Here is a 21,445-nt window from a genome sequence, read left to right as displayed (position 1 = left end):
TGCCACTCCACATAAATGTGTACTCATCTATTGTAAAAGTTTCTTATCTCTTCTGAATGAAGTTCATCAATTGTGCAAACCTCCCCACATACCATAAAAAAATCTCTATACACTTCAGTAACATGTTCTCCTCTTGACCTATCCTGTCCCACTGGAGCACACAAGATAGACAATAATTAGTTACTGATGAAAAACAACTAGGCATAGTGGCCCAGTGGTCATCCTAGTAGTCCATGTGTGTCACTTCATGCCAGGAGCCTACCTTGCACACAATAGACAGCATCACATCACTAGCATCTGGCATCAGACACATCATGGGACACAATCCCATAAATGGCACAAATTGGGTTCCATTGCAAGATCAGTCTATTTGTGCTCCATGTTGGCTGCTGCAACTGCAGTAGCCTCTGTGCCCATTTTGACATATTTCTCTACACCACCACATGTGCAAAGTTTCATCTTTTTACAAAAAGGTTTAACAAAATATTTGAACAATAAGATTTGCATACCAGTATATTGCAATTTCTAGGGCCATGTCTATCATTATTGTGTGCAATGCTCAATTTTAACATGGAGGTTATGTATAGCTAATCAGAGGAAATTCAACTTACAAATCTTTGGGAACTAATTATTTTCCTTACTGGTGGAAGGCAAGTGTTAATGTTCATTCTTTGAGACAAGGTTCATCATTTTTGTTCTACTTCGTAACTATTGCTTTGAAAATCCAAGCCATGGTGGTTGGGAAAATGATAGTTCTTTTTTAAATTACCTGATATCCCACTGTTTTCTTGTGCTCACTTGTCGGTGGTAACGTTTTTCTTAAAGACTTCAAAGTTACATTGGAGATCTGACCTCTCCCAGCAGAAGCAGTTTCCTCATCATGGAAAAGTTCAGCAATCAACTCAGACTTGGAAACAACACAGGTAACAAGGTGAAAGAGATCCCAGAGAGACTTTCTGGACAGTTTCCTAATTAATTCCTGAAAACACTGACCACATTGTGGATAAAGGCCAATCCCATTTCAAACACCAAGATTAAAACAATTAGTTGAAATCCCAGTGCTCACACCACATTGCTGTAGAATGAAAAATCTCCAGTTATCACCAGCCACTCTGTTTGAATTTCCATTTCCTTCGTAACTAGATAATTTTGCTTAAATTACCAACAGCATCCACAGTTCCTGCAATGGTTTACTACATGATTCTTCATCTCATCAGGGATAATTGATACATGTACTGTATCACAGTTCCATTTTAATCTTCCAATAAATACATTCTTGCTTCCTCCTAAACATCTACATCCAACCCCTTAGCAACAGTATCCATAAATCAAGCAAACATCAAACACTGCCAAATTATGTTATTATTCATAATTTGGGGCTAGACAAATGGTTATGTCAGAACATTCTTCAGCTCTACATTGAATGTTACGATGCAGTCAATTTCCATCAATTTTCACTATGATGCTTTAGTCCATTCCCCTTGACAAATGTTTGTACAAGTAGAACCCAATGACAAAATTTCTTGCTTATCACAAAGATCAAACTTCAAACCTGAACTATCAGCAAGACTACCTATTTCTATAAAATATTGCTAGTCTCCAGCTGTACATTAATCAGTACAGTGACAACTATTTCAGGGCTGCTTCATGCTCTCGTCTGAATCTGGAAACGTTTATCAATTTTACTTCCAATTGCCATCCCTCTATCACTTCATATGGTCCATCTCACAGTTCTCTTCCTTTCCTTGATTTTGTCTCCATTTCTGGTGATGAATTGTCCAACAGTATCCATTACAAGCCACTCCATAACTAGCTCAACTACAGCTCTTCACACCCCACATCCTGCAAGGACTTCATCCCATTCTCAGTTCCTTTGCCTCCACACATCTGTTCATATGATGCCACTTTCCAAAATAGCACTGCCGATATGTCTTTCTTCCTCAAATCCTGGTTTTTCCCACCCGTGGTTGACAGGACTCTGGACTACATCTGACCCACCCCCTCCCAGAACCAGGATAGGGTCTCCCTTGTCCTCACTTTTCACTCCACCAACCTCCATATTCAAAGAATCTTCTTCCATCATTTCTGCCAACCTCAGCATGATGCCACTACTCAACACATCATCTCCTCACTACTCCCCCCTCCAATATCAGCATTCTGCAGGGACCACTCTCTCGAGGACACCCTGGTCTACTCCACCATCACACCCAACATCTCACCCACTGCCTATTGTATGGGAAGGTGCAATCTCAGAAGGTGCAATAATTGCCTTGCTACCTCTTCCCTGCTCACCATCCCAGGACCTAAACATCCCTTTCAAGCTACACACATTTCCTTCAATCTGGTCTATTGCATTCACTGCTCCCAATGCAGTCTACTCTACAACAGAGACACCAAATGCAGACTGGTGACCGCTTTGCTGAACACCTTCTGTCTGCAAGCAGGACCCAGACCTTCCTGTCGCTTGCCACTTCTTCAATACATCACCTTGCTCTCCTGTCCACATGTCCGTGGCCTTTTGCAATGTTCTAGTGAGGCTCTAGTGGTGTTCCTTGCTCTCCACACACCTCCCCCCCCCCCTGCCCCCAAGCATACTTAATGGATGCTTAGCACCTTTCTCAGCCTTCTTCATCCTCATGTACATTCCCTTTGTCTTATTACAGCAATCCCCCACCCTCAGTATAAATGCTTTCTTATTTTCTTTGCTCTTAGCTGTGATGAAGGATCATCCAGACTCAAAACATTGGCTCTATTCTCTCTAAGATGCTGTCAGACATGCTGAGATTTTCCCAGAATTTTCTGTTTTTGTTAAAACCTCACTACTTATTCCTGACCTAACATCTATACCCCTATCCACATCTGGGGAATATTCTGTGCCAGAGGAATGATTGCTGCAGTTGGTTCACAGCCACATGGTTGTGAATCAACCTGGATCAGACTAACTAGTACAAAATAGAAAAAAGAGAACAAAATAGAATGAGTTTATAAAAAGCAATTTAAAAGCAGGGAATCAGTTATGAACCACACTTCTCTGATGGGTCTTTTTTTTGACAATATAGAGAGTGTTGTTTCCACGATGCAAAATGGTAGAAGAAAGCATTTATTTTTCATCCTTGTTACTCTGAAGGCATCAAGGAGCCAACAATAAATCCACTTCAGGATGGCAGATTCGTTTACAATAATAGCAAAAACAAATTAAAATTAAATGGATATTGAAAATCATGAAAGGAGTTCAACAATTGTGAAAGAACAAAATTCAAAAGGTCTATTTAAAGAAATCCCAAGTTCACTTCAAACTCCAAATATAGCATTTAACACTTTGAATCAGTGCATGGTTATCAAATCAAAAGGTAAAACCGTCCAATTGATCCAGCACAAATTAAGAATCAAGTACTTTGTCATTTATAAATGTCTCAGTTCCTATTGGTTTTAAGCTGAGCCATATGAAGTGACTATCATATTGATCATTCTTATCAGGCCACACCTTAAGCTGTGGGGACACAGGATTGGACAAAAAGATAGCTGTATTGTGATAAGCAAATCTACTGTCACATTGCAGTTTTATTTTAAATGCAACCATATAGATATGAAAGTTAAAAATGGGGAGAACAATCCAGTCTGTGGATAGTAAAAGAAATTGGTTAGTTTTCACAATCTGTAGAGTGCTGCAACTGAGAAAGGTTTCTTTAGTAAAGGAATGAACCATATCCAGCGTAATCCAAGTGGCTTGGAATCAAAAGAGCAAGTGAACCAATCTGGTACCAAACTCAACCACTTATACATCCAGTTAGTCAGGATAGACATTAAAACAGAAAAAAAAAATCACGCAGAGACAAAATGTTAAAATTACCTTCTGAATAATGCCATCAGGATTTGCAAAAGGAGAGAAAAAAATCCTGAAGTTGTGTAACTTAGACAATTGAATCTAGATAATTACTGAAATGAATTGGAAAGTTTCCAGCACATGTATACATACTTAACTCGCACACAATCGGAAAATACATTTCCTGCATGAGAGAAAACGATCACTGGGAAACGTTTGTCAAATTTGACAGAAGCAGCTAGGTAACCAAGGTAACAACTGCTACAAACTTCACACAATCTCTGGGAACAGCGTGTAAGATGGAGTTTGGTTTTGGACAAGATCAGGCATCGAAAAGTAAATACATGATAGCACTGGTAAAGCCAGTAGCAATCAAAATTTACCATATAGGAATTTCTGGAAGCTGAGCATGCCTTGAAAAGCAGCATCTACAAATAAGCTTGTTCAAGAGTGAGAGATTCTCCCATAGGAAAGAAAATAGACCAAAGAGTGGGTGGGCAGGAGAATGGCAACGGTTTGCAAACTTAGCATTGATGTAACCTGCCTGGGTCATAAGGGAATACATTATACAAAGTGAATGGAAAAGCAAATTGCATGGAGGGTGTGGAAAGTCTGCAGAGAGAGATCGGGATAGGCTGAGTGAGTGGGCGAGGACCTGGCAGATGGAGTATAATGTTAGCAAGTGAGGTTATCCACTTTGGCAGGAATAATAGTAGGAGGGATTATTATTTAAAAGGAGAAAAGCTGCAGCATGCCACAGTGTAGAGGGACCTGGGGGTCCTTGCGCACGAGTCGCAAAAACCCAGTCTGCAGGTGCAGCAGGTGATCAAGGCGGCGAATGGAATGTTGGTCTTTATAGCGAGGGGGGTAGAATATAAAAGTAGGGAGGTCTTGCTGCAACTGTACAGGGTACTGGTGAGGCCGCAACTAGAGTACTGTGTGCAGTTTTGGTCGCCGCACTTGCGGAAGGATATATTGGCCTTGGGAGGGAGTGCAGAGGAGGTTCACTAGGCTGATACTGGAGAAGAGGGGGTTGGACTATGAAGTGAGACTAAATAGACTGGATCTGTACTTGGAGTTTAGAAGGATGAGGGGGGGGGATCTTATAGAGACATAAGATAATGAAGGGGATGGATAGGGTAGAAGTAGAGAGATTCTTCCCGCTTAGAAAGGATCGCAGGGCTAGAGGACACAGCCTCAAGATAAGGAGGGGGGAGCAGTTTAGATCGGAGTTGGAGGAACTTCTTCACTCAAAGGGTGGCGAATCTCTGGAATTGGTTGAAGTGGTGGAGGCTACCTCACTAAAATATATATTTAAGTCATGGGTAGATAGGTTTCTGATAGACAGGGGAATTAAGGGTTATGGGGAGAAAGCGGGAAAGTGGAACTGATCCACTTCAGATCAGCCATGATCTTATTGAATGGCGGGGCAGGCTCGGAGGGCTAGATGGCCTACTCCTGCTCCTATTTCTAATGTTCTTATATGGAATCACCGGACCCGAGCTAATTAGCAATAGCTAATATGTGACATGCACTTGGCCAATCCATATGATTGACTGAACTCAACCTTTGTCAGATTAGCAGAAATGAGTAACGGTGCACCAGAGTCTGTGCCGTTTTATACTGGTCACTTATAATAGAAAAATGCCTATTTGCCATGGTCATCAAATTTTGGGCTTGATAGAGATAAAGAGACAGAGGAGGCAGCAAAGAGAAGGTGAAATCAGTTTCGGTGAAATATACAAGACTTGTATATTTTTGAAAATTCTATCCTACTGGAGGAAACAAAAGATACATTGGTTTTCTTAAAAAAAAAGCCATAAAAAACTTGGATTATTGGTTTTAAGAACAGATCATTGCTGCTTTTCAATGTTGAACTTGTGCAATACTTTGTCATATTGTGTGCAACTCAAAGCACTAAAGTGAAGATATTCCTGGCATCATCGTGCAAGTCTGCGAAGCTAGTTCTAACATACTGAAGCTTAGAAACCTTCTCCCCATAAAATTGGGGAGGATCAAGGTTCTGCTTAGTGAGGGGAGTAAAAAGAGCCACATATTAGGACGATGAGAAAGAAAGATTTTATAATATTAAAATATGGAATTCATTGTCACAAGTTATTACCAAGGGAAAAACCTTTATTTAAATGAAAATTATGAGTATTGGGTGTATAAAAGAATGAGAAAAGAACCAAGAAATATAACTAATATATATGTGCTTAGCTGAAGAGCTAGCTAGAGAATGATGAACCAATTGGCCTGTGTGTAAATGATTTTGTGCTTCTTAGACAAAAAGCAGGGGCCTACCACATAATCACAATTGCTATATATCAAATCAATTAGGTACAAAATCAGGGATAAAGAATTTCACTTGCTAATTTAATTGTTGACAAAGTGTTTTATAAGGCTGGCCAAATGAAAGCAAAAGGTTTCAAGTAATCAAATGTAGTAGACCAGTGTTTCCAATTGAATAAGTTGTTTACATACATCTTCTTGGTTTCCAAAGTTTAGTGCCATTTTTGAAGCTACAAAACAAAAAAAAAATTCTGGGATACACTTGATGGCACCCAAAACCATAAGCAAAGAATATTGTGGAAATGCAAGCTCCAAATTGCAATTTTTGAAATTTTCAAAATAATTTAAACTAAACATTCTATTTCATCCCTTTCATGATTATCCATACAACACAATTAAACTGGTTCAGAGACCAATGCTCTACAGAAGCAGGTTAAGAGTGCTTACCTTGCTCGCTTTCAGAATGTTAATTGGTTCTTCAAAAACTGTGTCTCTATTTTTCTCTAAAAATCCTTCACACTGATACAGCACCTGAAGGCAATTCATATTATGTCCTCATGAATAAATCTTTCAACCCAATCACTGAATTTTATGGATCCTTATTTATAGTCTACACCATATTTTCGTAGATGCAAAATTAAGGCTTTTTTCAGTCTGGAGAACTTTGTTTCCTGATCTCTAGCAGCAATATTTTGTTAAAATGAAGGATATCAAAACAGAACAAAAAAGCATTTTCTCACTTTCAATGCCCTGTGAACATAACACATTCTGAAATTAGGTGCATGGTGCAGGAAAGGTGTCGCACATTGCTTTCTTACAACCTGTTCTGCTTTTAGCTATTCCTACCAGGAGATATGCTGTCATGGTATACCACACTCATCTGTCTTGCATCATCTTCACACATCCACTGTAGTTCATCTGCAACCTCTGGACATGCATTCAGCTATAGCTAGGTTGACCCCTCTTTCTTCAGCCCTCTTGGAGGGCTGTAGCTTTTCAACTCTGATTAAATGGCCGAAATATGGGCATTTTATTTTCTGGATGTCAGAATTCTTTTTTGCTCTTGCAATTTTAAGTACTTCTTTCATTGTCTGGTGATCTCCAGATGGAATTTTTAACATGCATCTTAGCACCCCACGTTCCAAAAGGCCTTATTTTCAAGAGATTTTCACTTCCTGCCCAGGTTCATGAGATGTACAGGAGAGTGGATTGAAGGTAACATCTTTTCCTCATTTCAAGCTCAAGTACTCTCAGTGTGAGCACATCTTTCAACTTCACAAAATTACTTCTGAATATTTCTATCCTTCTCATTTTGGCAACCCATCTACCACCTTCTGTTATCATTTTGTCATAAGTAGACAAACTATTAATTCAGCATTACATCAAGGCTTCCAATCCCCAATCTTATTTTTTAATGCATTCCTTCTAACTAATATTGCTTTTGCCTTTTTGGTGTTTGTAAAGATGAACTTTCAGAGACTCCATTAGAAAATACAAAAGGTATTTATTAATAGAAACTGTTCAACAGCCTCATGGTTGCAGCTTGCTCCTTACATATCGCCTGCTTGAGTGTGACTCCATTCCCTGGGGTGGTTACCCAATCCTAGTCCCATTTGGTTCCCTAGGCCAGATGACCCTTAACCTGCCGTGTTGCCCTTAAAAGGCCATTCACCCCAGTGTTCATGCTGAAATCCATATTCTGAATTTCAAGGGCCGGATTCTCTAATCTTGTCTGTACTCATCCTACTGCCAACAATGGAGAATTTGGTACTCTACAAAAAGTCCATTCACAGCAGCAGCCACACTGGACAATCCCAGCCACAGATAAAAGGTTGGAGTTTTCCAGTGCTAGATTTTACCTGATCCAAGATATGTCAAAATTACTTGTAGAAGCCCTCAAATCAAAAACAACTGATTAAATTGCAAGTATGAACTGCCTAAAATTTGTTCTTTTAAATTCACTGCCTAGAATTTCACAAAGTTCATTGCGCCCTTAGTCCTGTCTCATTATCCAGCCCCTGCAAACATTGAAAAATATCCAAATGATTATGACAAAAAAAAACTAATTGTATACAATAATCAGCTTGGCTATAGATGTAAAATTAAAAATCACAACCTACATTAGCAGCAAAGTGCAGAATAATGAAAGCAGAATTTGACATCCTGGGTTTCTGGAAGTGATGACTCATTTGGTGTCGGTCATACAGCTTTTGAGCCCACTTCTCATCTGTTCCACTAAGTATCTAAATGGGGAAAAAAAACACCTATTTAGATCAATATACATATATACACACAGGACAAATATCAGCAACTAAAGGGATCAAAATGCAACAAAATGTTAGTGATAGGTAAAGGATAACAATTTTGCTCTATATTGGTGCAGCAATGTGCAACAGAAGCAGAATTTTTTTTTCAAATACAATTTTGTTAATGTAGAGAGGGAGGATGTTTGCAATCAAAACAATGAACTAATTTCCACCATCTTAATCATACTTTTCAATAAAGCCACCAATTCACTAGATCATGCTCACAGGACAGCAGCATACATAACTGGTGTCTCTTTTTAATCGTCCCCTTCAATCATATTCAGAATCTAAATGATTCTTCACTTGCTTAAAAACAGTGAGGTTATGTTGCAGCTGTATAAGGTGCTGGTGAGGCCACACTTGTTCGGTTCTGGTCTCCTTATTTGAGAAAGGATATACTGGCACTGGAGGGGGCATAGAGGAGTTTCACTAGGTCGACTCTGGACTCGAGAGGGTTGGCTTATGAGGACAGACTGAATAGACTGGGGCTATAATCATTGGAATTCAGAAAAATGAGGGGAGATCTTATAGAAATATTATGAAAGGAGTCGATAAGATAGAAGCAAGGCAGTTGTTTCCACTGGCAGGTGAAACAAGAACTAGGGGGCATGGCCTCAAAATAAGGGGAAGCAGATTTAGGGCTGAGTTGAGGAGGAACTTCTTCACCCAAAGGGTTGTGAATCTGTAGAATTCCCTGCCCAGTGAAGTAGATGAGGCTACCTCATTGAATGTTTTTAAAGGCAAGGATAGATAGATTTTTGAACAGTAACCGAATTAAAGGGTTATGGTGAGCGGGCGGGTAAATGGAGCTGAGTCCACAAAAAGATCATCAAACATCTTACTGAATGGGGGAGCAGGCTTCAGGGGCCAGATGGCCTACTCTTGCTCCTAGTTCTTACGTTCTAGGAACGGTAAACCACAAATAGCTTTCATCAGCTGAAGATGTTTTTTGTACCATCCATACAATCAATTGTCTTTTCCTGGCAACATTATAACAATTGTATCTAATCCCTTTAGAGGGGCGTGGTTTTTCTGGTATCAGGAACCTCAAGTTTGCAAGCAAAGTCAGATTGAAAGCTGGCCAGAAACTTTTGATGGATATTCACAGAAAGGGTGAGGAGTTTCTAATAAATATTGCTAAGAAAGTGGGGCAATTAGAAAAATCTCAAATCTTCCCCATATGATGGCTCTCCTGTTTATTAACTAGTGTACAGGTCAGTTCCTGTGGTCAATATCTTAGTAGAGAAGATTAAAGCTGAAGGTCTCAGATGAAATGAGTGCTGCTTATAGAGGGCATACTCATGCTGTGAATACCTGGAGAAAATAAAATTGAATATTAAAGTATTGGGGCTCATTGTTTCAAACTCCTTTTCAAGCCCCCTCCTCTTCTGACTACACCTTAATATTTCTCTCCATCACATTTTGTATTTGGTCTCCCAGGAAATGAAATAATAAGAATATTTGCTCATATAAAGTTACATATACACTGACATTCAGTCAATGTAAGTTGGTACAATTCAGTTTTGATTGTATTAATTCTTACCCTACATTCTTCATCTAGAAGATCCAAGATTCCAAGCTTTGCTTCAATTACATCAATACAAGGTTGATTGTCATAGTAATCAATTAGAGTCCATGGCAATCCTTCAACCAGATATTCTTCCTGCTCGAGCTTGAACACATGCTAGGAAGAAAGATTCACAAGTTTCCACACACGGACAAAGATTATACTTTACAACTGAACATATAGCCAGGTGGGAAAAAGGTGGTTGGCATCAATGCTGATTCCATTTGGTACAGTGCTTAGCACTACTGCCTCACGGGTTCAATTCCCAGCTTGGGTCATTCTCCGTGTCAGTTTCCTCAATCCGAAATATGTGCTGGTTATGTGCATTGGCCATGCTAAATTCTCCTTCAGTGTACCCAGACAGGTGCCGGAGTGCGACGTCTAGAGAATTTTCACAGTAACTTAATTGCAGTGTTAATGTAAGCCTACTGGTGACACTAATAAACTTAAATTTAATCCTCCCTCCCCATTGTAAGAGTCGTCTCTATTGAAATATTTGAGTTATTTTCCACAATAGCCCTCCATTGCAAGCTATTGAAGGAATTATTGTGGGTATATCTGCAACCAAAGATTGGCATTGCCTTGTTGAAAAATAAATATTCTGCGCTTAACATTTGGTTTGGGGAGGTCAGGTGGGGAAGAGAGCAAGGGAAACCACATGGGAGCTGAAGGAAGAGCTATTAGGAGAACTAATTAACACTTTGATCAAGGGAACTATGATTTAGAGAGAGGAGGGAGTTCAAGAAGCAACAGAAGAGCTTCTTCTCTCTTGTCCAATAATGGACCTTTATCCTAGCTTCCAAATCATCATGTTCTGCTTTCCATTAAAACTTGGGCAAAACATGATAAATCAAAAAGTTTAAGAATAGAGCATGACACACAGGGAGTGCAGCAAGACAAAAAAGGTAAGAAACAGATGAGGTTATGAGAGACCACTTTTGCTTCTTGCTCTATTAGATGGTGATCGTAGGAGTGACAAAGAAACCAGGAAAGAACAAGGATCTAACATCAAACAGATAGATTTTAAACTATGAAGGTAGGTTAAATATGCAGATGAGGTAGACAAGAATGGAGTTCAAACACAGCACAGATCCTTTTGGCCAAATGGCTAGTTGCTCTGCTATTGCTGCTGGCCTGTTAATGTTGCTTGGTATCTCAGGTCTGGAGACTTTTCTGGTTGAACATGAATTGTTAAAAACACAGCTTCATACATATCTCCAAGGTGTACCACCTCATCAGGGTTACCTTCATGCTGATTTCTACACAATAACCATTTCTAACCCGACAGCCTTGCACAAGAGCATCCTTACCCAAATATGTTCACAATATTTCCATGCAACCCCTTCACACTTCTCCCTCTTCCACCAAGTCTTTCACATTTCTTAAAGGCTTTACAACTCGGATCTCAATCCCTTCCCATTCAGAGGAATGATAGTCTCTTGCTTAAGAGTTGAAGTTTTAGCACTGGGCAAGTTTTTCAACATCTGGTTCACTACTTGTGCTCTTAGTGTTTTTCCTTCATCAACAATCCATCTTCTACGAACGAGTACCATGGACTTATCCCATTCCTGCTGGATGGAATATTCACAACGTTCATTCCTGAAGACTCAGGTTCTCCTTTCCATGGAGTCTATCATGATCTTCCTGGAAGTTGATCTCTCAAATGGAATCTTCATTTTCACTTGTTTCCCAATTTTACCCAAATATTTGTTTCCTCAGTTCTTTCTCAAGCCTTTTAATCTTTTCATTCAGCTCAGCAATTACTCTCAAGTTGAGTTGTTGGTTTCAGATTTATCTGCAGAACACTTGTACTAGGCAGTCAGTTCCTTTCAGAATCTTCCTTCAAATGGGTACAGGTTACCCCTTAGACTCTTTCAGTGCACTCATTAGATCGTCATGTCTGTTTCTTAGAATTGTTTTTAAAAGTCTGGGTTTGTTTTTCCAGACTGCGCACCTCAACTTTCACGTTCTTTGATCCAGTTATGATGTCCAACTGTTCTGATTCATCAGGATTCCTTTTCCTGATCCAGGCATTTTTCAAGAGATTTCTGCTGCTTAATCTTGTTCTAATTGAGGGTCTCTCTTTAATTTGCTTCTGCAAGTTTATTTAGGTATTTCAAATCTCATTCATGTTCTGCAAGTGACAAGTGTGCCCATCAGATCTGAGTTTTCATGGGGAGTTTTGGCAAATTCCCATCTTTCCACACAGGCAAGTTGGCTCTCTACACTGAGCAACTTCTCTTTAGCAGAGCCTAATTTCACTCTGCTATCCTTCAAGCTCATTGACACTATGTTCCTTTCTTCTTTGCCAACTGGCTCTTCAGTGGAATTAAATTAATTTACTTTCTCTTTATAAATTTTCCAGAAGAACTGTGACCTGAGGGAGTCTTGGGAGCACATGAAGCTCATTCAACAGGTTTCCCTTTTCTTTGCAAAGTTCAATTGCTCCTTGAGTTGTTATAATTCAGCCTTGTCAGCTTTGTTCTTCAATTCTGCTGCTCAAGGCAGTCTTCATTTCTTCATCCTGCAGAAAAGTTGATGTTTTTTGATCTCAGAAGGACAATTAGCTGTTTTTTCTTCAACTGTTTATTTCCTTGTTCAGCTCTTGAACTTGCAGTCTGCACATCATCGCAATGCTTTATCACTAATAGTTCCATTGCCATTATTTCTAAATTAATAGTCAACACCTCAGGGCATACTGATTCTTCAAAGTCTTTCAAGGCAGCATATTTCTGTGCACATTTTCTACCTGTTATGCCTGGTCGCATTCTTCCAACTCCCTCATCAGTTTGCCAATGGAAGTCAAAGTTATTCCTCCTTGCATTTTCTAGGGACATGTGCAGAAGCTGCACAGGATTCAAGATTTGCACTTTTTGCATCTTTCTCAATATTCAACCCATTTCTTTCAAAGCCTCCTTATTTTGATACCTCAACTCATTCAGATCCTCAACAGTTTGGTTCACTGAAGACTTTAGTTTACCTTGCATTTTCAAATATCTACTTCAGCTGTATCTTGTCTCTCAAGTCTTCCAATTCAGCATGGATATGAACATTTTCTGGTAGAATTGCTTAATTTTCCTTTGGTGGGTGTCATTGCATTTTGATTAGAGCTTTCCTTTATCCACAGCCATCTGTTCACTCTGCACTGCCACCTTCTGTTGCAGTTAGGGTACGGTGTTGGCATTTTTCAAACATTTCTATGTTTAAGCCTTTCAGCCTCTTCTTTCCCTGGGCACCAAATTCTTCAGTTCATGCACTTCATTGCACTAACATGATCACAACAGCAGTGGTTAGCACTGCTGCTTCACAGCACTGGGGAACTGGGTTCAATTCCCAGTTTGGGCCACTGTGTGTGGAGTTTGCATGTTCTCACTGTGTCTGCGTGAGTTTCCTCCCACGTTCTGAAAGACATGCTGATTAGGTGCATTAACCTGAACAGGTGCTGGATTGTGATGACTAGTAACTTCACTACAGTATTAAATGTAAGCCTTACTTATGAGTAATAAATAAACTTTCATTTTATGGTCTGTTAACCTCATGTTTTGCTTTATGTATTGTCTCCCTTGACCTGAGGGTCCACTACAAGTACATCATAATATGGGTGGTACAGTTTCTCCGTTCCCATATTAATCCTTGCTAACCCAAACACCTTTTTACTACACCTGATTAACTGGAGGTTCTCAGTGGATGGAATTCCCAAAGGAAAACTCCTTTGGTTCCAAGAAAGAGTTGCCACTGCCTAGTTCCATGCCTGAAAGGCACTCAATTTCTGAAAAGTAATGGAACTCAATGACGCTCCAGTCAAAAGGGCAAAACCCCTATCACTTCCATTAAAATGGTCTGTGGCCTTCAAAGAAACTGCCTATTTTGTGTTGAGTGCCCACAAACTCTAGCTGTTTAGTTGGAACAGGCCAAACCTATTTTGGATAAAAGACCTTTGATTCTGATTTGAGTGGCAAGGAACAGTGCTATTCATTGCACCATGCGTCACAGCTTTTAGAACTGTTTTCATCTATTATTCCCAATATCCGCATTAAGCGCCAAGTGAACACTTTCAAATTCATCAGCTCTGATAAACAAATTCCTGTTTAAACAAAACTGCATCTCAGGATGCACCTTGGATGGCAGAAATATCAAAGCACCACTTACGACCAAAGATCACCTGCTGTTTAAGTGCTCTTTGAACCTTTAAGCAGATTTTTAAAGTAAGAATCACAGGATAAAAACAAAGCAAGGGCATGTAATGAGGTTGTTGAAAAGGCATTTTAGAATCTCTTCCATGTAGGGAACTTACCAAGTTAAATTGTTGCTGTAGCTTTTCATTTGCATAATTAATGCAAAACTGTTCAAAACTGTTATTGTCAAAAGTTTCAAACCTAAAACAGATTTTAAAAGTTTAGCAAATATGGATTTTTAAAAAAAAACACAATCAATCATAAAGCTGGTCATTCTTACCCATAAATATCTAACACTCCAATAAAGGCATGCTGCTTTAAGGAGGATCCCAACGCTTTATTGATTTGATTCAGTATCCAGATGAACAGCTGCCCATAAATGTGTTTTGCAAGAGCATCTCTGGAACGGGTGGCCTGTTTTATTGTCATTGCTTTGATGTAGGTTTCATTTAATGTAACTAGCTTGCGGTGACAAAGCCAATGTGCCAACTGCTTTTTCTCCAATCCAAGTAATTTGCAGAATAGACGGATATGTTTATCATGCGACTGCGGGCCAAAAGGAAAAACAAATTTAGGTCACTGTTCATTTCAATAAAAATGAAAGAATAAATGTCAGTAAGTCTGAAAGCAAGTGCGAGAAATCCCAGAGTTGGAGCATACTCCCAATCCTCCCCCCCACCACCCCCAAACCACCCAAAGTTTCTTCCAACTCATTTCGTTAAATAATTGGACAACAGTCATGGACAGTAGTGCTTAGTCTGTTCTCAGAACTAAAAACATTTTAAATTTAGGAAATGCAAGTACGGGTGGCACAGTGGCACCCAGGTTCAATTCCAGCCTTGGGTGACTGCCTGTATGGAGTTTGCACACAATTCCACCCCACCTCCACATGGGTTTCCTCCCACAGTCCAAAGATGTGCAGGTTAGATTGATTGGCCATGCTAAATTGCCGCTTGGTGTCCGAGGATGTGAGGGTTTGGGGGAATTAGTGGGATAAATACTTGGGGTTATGAGGATAGGACTTGGGTAGGATGCTCTGTTGGAGAGCCAGTGCTGACTCGATGGGCCAAAATGGCCTCCTCCTGCAGTGTGGCAACTCTACGAAAGTTCAACAAACAGAGAACCTTCACTATTCTGAGCAGCAATGGATTACGTATAACACTGCATTTTTGTAACTCACCTATTCTTTGGCCTGCCCCTTGACCCAAATCTGATCGGTTTTTAGAGCACATGTATGGCATAGCCTTCAAGGACAGAAACAAGGATGAACTAATAGCAATACATGCCATGTTGATATTGTTGACCAGGTAGACGTGGAATTGGGGTGCATCCACAAGTAGGGGCCATGCACTCTAGATCCAGCTACAGAGCAGTGTGGAATAGTTCAGAACAAAAGATAATTTTGTGAGCAAATGGATAGGTTTAATCCCTTTGCAAAGATTTCAGATCAAAAGGATTCATTCTAATTTTGAAACAATTTATTTAAAGAAATGATCTGTATTTATAAAGGTACCTTAGCAGGCTTCATGGCATCCCAAATCACATCCAATTACTTTGAAGTGCACTTGCTTGTAATTTAAGCAAATACAAAAAAGGTGGTGGGGAATGTGTACAGCACAGCCTTGCCAAACAAATGGATCAATTAATTTCAGCAATCAATATTTGCATAGGCCAAGTTTAATTTTTAGCAAAAGAAAGCATTTAAAGATAAATATTAAAATGCGATTTAACCATGGTAAAACTAACGTTGAAAAGTGAACTTACATTAACAAAGCTATTTTCACCATCACGGTCATTTGATTGAAAGTTTATATTTCCCAGGTGAAGGACAGAAGCTACAATGTGAAAAATTTCCATTTGATAAGATTCACAGATACCTGAAAAATGTTGATAAATAACATTCAACCATAATGTGTGGCATGAATGCTGAACTTTATAATACAGTTATTTATTAAGTGCAACTTTAATTCAAACAGAATTCTGGATAAACATTTCAGGATGTGGAGATGCCAGCATTGGACTGGGGTAAACACTAAGTCTCACAACACCAGGTTAAATTTCAACAGGTTTATTTGGTAGCAAATGCCACTAGCTTTCACAGCGCTGCTCCTTTGTCAGGAGAGGAAAGAGCAGTGCTCCGAAAGCTAGTGGCATTTGCTACCAAATAAACCTGATGTTGAGACTTGTTATCGTGTAAATGTTTCAGCTCAGAGACATGCCCGTGACCTGATAGCCATAGGCAGAAAAACGAAAACAGAAACCCATTGAAGAGGGCGACAGTTTTAATACCTTTACATGTAGTACTTTGCAGAGAGAAATAAAAAAGAGGAAAACTCCTGTGTATGGAGATGCAGAGAACCAGAGCTACTGATATGGGCAAGGAGAGAAGAACAGTTTGATGTAAGCAACCAAGCAGTGTTCAATTCCTTCTCAAAGGAAAGAAACAGAACGGGCAGGATCCTGAAAATTTGAGTAGGGACTCATTGACGTATGTCTTTTGGTGATAATTACATCTGAAAAACTTAATAGAATTTGAACAATCATTTCAATTAACGTAGCAAGGAGCCATCAGCCTCTGCTGGAGAGCTGGGAAAGATTGTAGGACTGTTCCCACGTATCTGCCAGAAGGGTGGCACCCAGTGAATGGGTTTCATAAGTCCTATTTTGTGTTAGATAGTTAGTTAATGCCAAGATACCTTTTCTTTAGTTTAATGGATTAGCTGCCTATTAACGAACGTTTGACTAGTGTTACAGTCTTAAAGTGAAATCCTGTGTCCATAGGTTCTTTCCTCGAGTCTCTGGAACACATCTTTAAAGATTAGGTCTTTTTCAGGGATTGCAACGACTACAAATTAGCATATCAGGAATAGACCAATCTCTTCAAAAGGTATACTGCCTTAGTTATGAATATCAATATTCAAAATCAGTTTAACACTTTGAAACACATGGGTAAGATTCCAGGAAGAACGTAAATTCTTATGTTTGAGTTAGATACTGGTGCCCATTATTATGCAATTCTAACTTAGCCATTTTATGACTGTTCAACAAACTAAAACAAACACACACTTTCGGTAGCTGAACCTTCAATTTCTTGGAAATAATAAAATCTCACAGCTGATGGCTGCACAAGTTGGACACCACAATACTGAGCATTGCCAGGCTGATACAGATGCCCAGGGAAGCCAAGAAAAAAACCCATCACAACCAGCCCCAGTGACAGCGCATTTGGCAGAAACCTAATGCTTAGAATTAAAATCTCATCACTGAAGGAGCCAGATTCTTCAAAATCAAAATTCTATTTTGTGACAAACACTTCTATGCATAGAACTGAACTTGGAGCATTTCAGTAGTCTGCATGCTCTTTTTAACTGAGGAAGATATTAGCATAAACCAGGAAGCAACAGAGCTGAAGGTATACACAACCATAGAGTGATATTGTCAAATTTGTAGGAAATTTCTTGTATTTCACAAGTTTCTTACTAATGTTATACTTCTCAAACCTGTGTATCCAATATAAATATTACATCTGGATTACTGAAAGGGAAAAATCAAACTTGTCCCTGCATTTGAAGGCTGTGGTCAGGGGTAGGATGACCAAGCTGTAACATGTGATATTTTGCTTCAGCAAAGCACTTAGAAGCAATAGTTCAAACTGGGTCCCTGCATTTGAAGCAGTATTTTTGTACTGGGCAATACATTGCTAAGAATAATAAAAATTGCTGTCCCCACGAGAAGGAAAATATCACACTGATCACAAACTGTCGAGATATCATTGTAGATAACTGTCTAAGGAATCTGAAAATTAAAAAATGAATTTCTGAAATAGGATAGAAGTCAAACTAGAATCACCACTATTAAATTGAAAAATTAACTATGTAAACATAAGAACATAAGAAAGAGGAGGAGTAGGCCATCCAGCCCCTCGAGCCTGCCCTGCCATTCAATAAGATCATGGCTGATCTGAAAGTGGTTCAGTTCCACTTAGCGCCTGCTCCCTATAACCCTTAATTCTCTTATTGATCAGAAGTCTACCTACCTGTGACTTAAACATATTAAACGAGGTAACCTCCACAGCTTCAATGGGCAGAGAATTCCAGAGATTCACTCCCTCTGAGAAAAGAAGTTCCTCATCAACTCTGTTCTAAACTGACTCCCCCTTATTTTGAGGCTGTGTCCTCTAGTTCTGGTTTTCTTTCTAAGTGGAAGGAATCTCTCTGCCTCTACCTTATCTAGCCCCTTCATTATCTTATGTCTCTATAAGATCCCCCCCTCAGCCTTCTAAACTCCAATGAGTACAGGCCCAATCTACTCAACCCCTTCATCTCCAGTATCAACCTAGGTCAACTTTCTCTGTACTCCCTCCAAAGGTCAATAGATCCTTTCGCAAATAAGGGGACCAAAATTGCACACAGTACTCTCGTTGCAGCCTCACCAGTACCTTGTACAATTGCAGCAAGACCTCCCTGCTTTTATATTCCATCCCCCTCGTGATAAAGGCCAACATTCCATTTGCCTTCTTGATCACCTGCTGCACCTGCGGACTGAGTTTTTGCAATTCATGCACCAGGACCCCCAGGTCCCTCTGCACAGTAGCATGTTGTAATTTATCACCATTTAAATAGTCCATTTTACTATTATTCCTTCCAAAGTGGATAACCTCACCTTTGTCAATGTTATACACCATCTGCCAGATCCTCACCCACTCACTCAGCCCATCCAAATCTCTGCAGACTTTCCATGTCCTCCATGCAATTTGCTTTCCCACTCATCTGTGTCATGTGACAAACTAATCAAGTCCAAGACGGCAACCACCATAAAAAGTTTTTTTTAAAAAAAACTTACTCATGGCAATCAGAAAATAGCTATTTAATAAACATACAATGAATGCAATATCACTACAGTATTACATCAGCTTTCAAAAGAAAACTATTAAGTAGATTTCCATGCAGCAGTAAACAGGATCAATACTCTCAGGGAAACAAACCTGCAATTGCAGTACAGGAGCAGTTACCACTATAATTCTAGATACTCCCAATCCTCCAATATAAATGCTAGTACAGGGAAAGAAAGGCTGGGGAGAGTAAGGGACAGATCCACTACAAACCCTTCCCAGAACTGACACCCTCACAAAACAGATCAACAATTTTATTACTGATGACAGATGCTCACTCTCTCTGCCCAAACCAATAAATTAAAGATTAATTAATCCTTAGTGGGTCCTGTCATTTTTAAGTGTAATTTGAACTTCTAAAAAGGCAAGCTGATTCCAAACACTAACAGTTTAAGCTTTTCACCCTTTTGCCTTCAAACATTTAAATTAGGCTCAGATTCTCCACAACTTAATTCCCCAAGGGAAATACGTACCCAAACAAGGAAGTTGCCTTGGAGGCAAGTTAAACACGAGTCAACCCAAACCAGTTAGCATCAGCACTACACATTTTTCAATGAATTTAAGTCTTTAAATCTGTTGCAGGTATGCCTAGTTTGCTACAGCATTAACAGCTCTTTGTTGACATATTTGTCATTATTCCTGTCAATGTTTAAGGAAACTCAGAACAGCAAAGAGAAAAGTTTCCCTTTGAGGGTTCAATTCTTGGTACTTTTGATTTCAAGCTGTCCAGTACAGTTCTTCTTTGTGCTTAATATTGTAGAGAGATTTCACTTACTTCAAGTGACTTGGAGAAAAGGGTCAATATTTAGTTTATCTTGAAGCTTTTTTTTTATTGACAATATTTATATCCAAGATCTCATGGTAAACATTGGTCTCTAGGTAGACTATCCTGCATCTTGGTCATCTGACCCTGATGTCATGCTTACATCATTAAAATTCACTGTCTAATTAACAACTATTAGCCTACACTGAAGAACTGGATCATAGCATGATTTTTTTTGTTCCCTCTCCCTGCCTTTAAAAACACATTTTCTATTCCTCATTGTTCCACAGCCCAGGTCATTTCAAACCCTACAAGCACTATTTTGGAGAAACCTGCAACTATTCTAATCATCCAATGTGATGGAAAAGAGCAAAGGAATTTCCTCCTCCCCCATTTTGAAATGAAAATTAGTCGTCAGAGATGAATGGATCACAAGCAGTGTGAAAACCGGTTACAGACCACAAATACAGCAGGTAGAGACTGCACAACACATTTTGGAAAAGACGACACTATAGTATCAGGATAATGCATCAAGCAACACAAGTTAGGTTTAAAAAGGCAAATGTTATGTTTTGGCAAGATAATTCTAGCTTCCCACTGACTCGAGCAGCACAAAATAGCTCATTTCTCTCGCTATGTCTCCTTAATATCTCTGCAAACGAACTTCTCTAAAATCTGTTCTTTTTATCTCATGCAGCCAGCTTTTTTTTGTGTTGCCATCCAGGTTTTGTTAGTTATCTGTTGTTGATGCTTACAATATCTCAATCGTGATCACGACCCATAGTCACAATACAACAACATTTCCTTGTATTAAGGACAAGGCTATGGCAAATACCAGGGCTGGAATTCTCCAGCCTTTCACACCCTGCTGCCCCTGCCAGGGAGGACAGAGAATTTGGTGCTCAGTCAAATCTCCATTCACTGCAGCAGGACGGGAGAATCCCACTGGAATCCTGCTGGAGTGAATGGCCAGTGAATACCACCCCAGGTTAAATCCAAATCCTAGTAAAGAAACTTGAAACAACTGCATGTTTCAATTTGACATAATGGAGGAAAGGTTGGAAATCCAGAGAATGATATCCCAAATACTTTACAATATTAATTGTTTAGGCAATAAAACAATAAACTAAAAGTACTAAGCTCGTGGCTGCACATGGTATCACAAACTTCCAAACGGTATTTATTGTGCTACCTACCTGATGTTCACAGATCTTTTTTTTGTAAAACAATTTTTAAAGTCCAGTAACAATTACCATACCAGTTAGTTATCACTCTCTGGGATTTGTTTGTGATAAAACAAAACAATCGGCTTTTTCTTTCACAGACACTGTTTGTTATGAGTTAAACGACTATCCCTATAGTGGCCACATCTTAAGCGGCTACCCTTGCATAGGTTCAACATAATTTTGCCATTTTGATCTTCCCTCATCTGAGCTAACCTCTTCAAAATGTCATACTTTGAATCAGTGTAAATGCAAAGTCCACACCTTATTTCCTACTTTCAACCACTAAGACTTCATTCAAAATCCATTATTTTCTATTCCCCATTGTTACCAACTTGCCTTAGGTAAACATCTGTTTGCAGTGTTGCAAGTCTCATCAACATGCAAAAGCAATAGTTGTGTTAG

General features: G+C 39.3%; 1 protein-coding gene across 1 annotated transcript in view; it reads right to left on the bottom strand.

Annotated features, from left to right (window-relative positions):
• Nucleotides 1–21,445, bottom strand: part of LOC145358906 (unconventional myosin-Vb-like) — a 104,795-nt gene that overhangs the window by 54,765 nt on the left and 28,585 nt on the right. The window contains exons 9-15 of the mRNA XM_080213279.1: nt 15,928–16,040; nt 14,444–14,709; nt 14,283–14,364; nt 9,965–10,105; nt 8,236–8,358; nt 6,563–6,646; nt 770–907 (exon numbers count right to left, since the gene is read on the bottom strand). Of these exons, the coding sequence (XP_080069405.1) occupies nt 770–907; nt 6,563–6,646; nt 8,236–8,358; nt 9,965–10,105; nt 14,283–14,364; nt 14,444–14,709; nt 15,928–16,040 (947 nt within the window). The remainder of the gene's footprint in view (nt 1–769; nt 908–6,562; nt 6,647–8,235; nt 8,359–9,964; nt 10,106–14,282; nt 14,365–14,443; nt 14,710–15,927; nt 16,041–21,445) is intronic.

The sequence above is a fragment of the Carcharhinus amblyrhynchos genome, chromosome 26 (assembly GCF_965287045.1).
Source record: "Carcharhinus amblyrhynchos chromosome 26, sCarAmb.v2.hapA, whole genome shotgun sequence".
NCBI lineage: Eukaryota > Metazoa > Chordata > Chondrichthyes > Carcharhiniformes > Carcharhinidae > Carcharhinus > Carcharhinus amblyrhynchos.
Note: the sequence above shows the minus strand (reverse complement) of the source record. Positions and strands in the feature narration are given on the sequence as shown.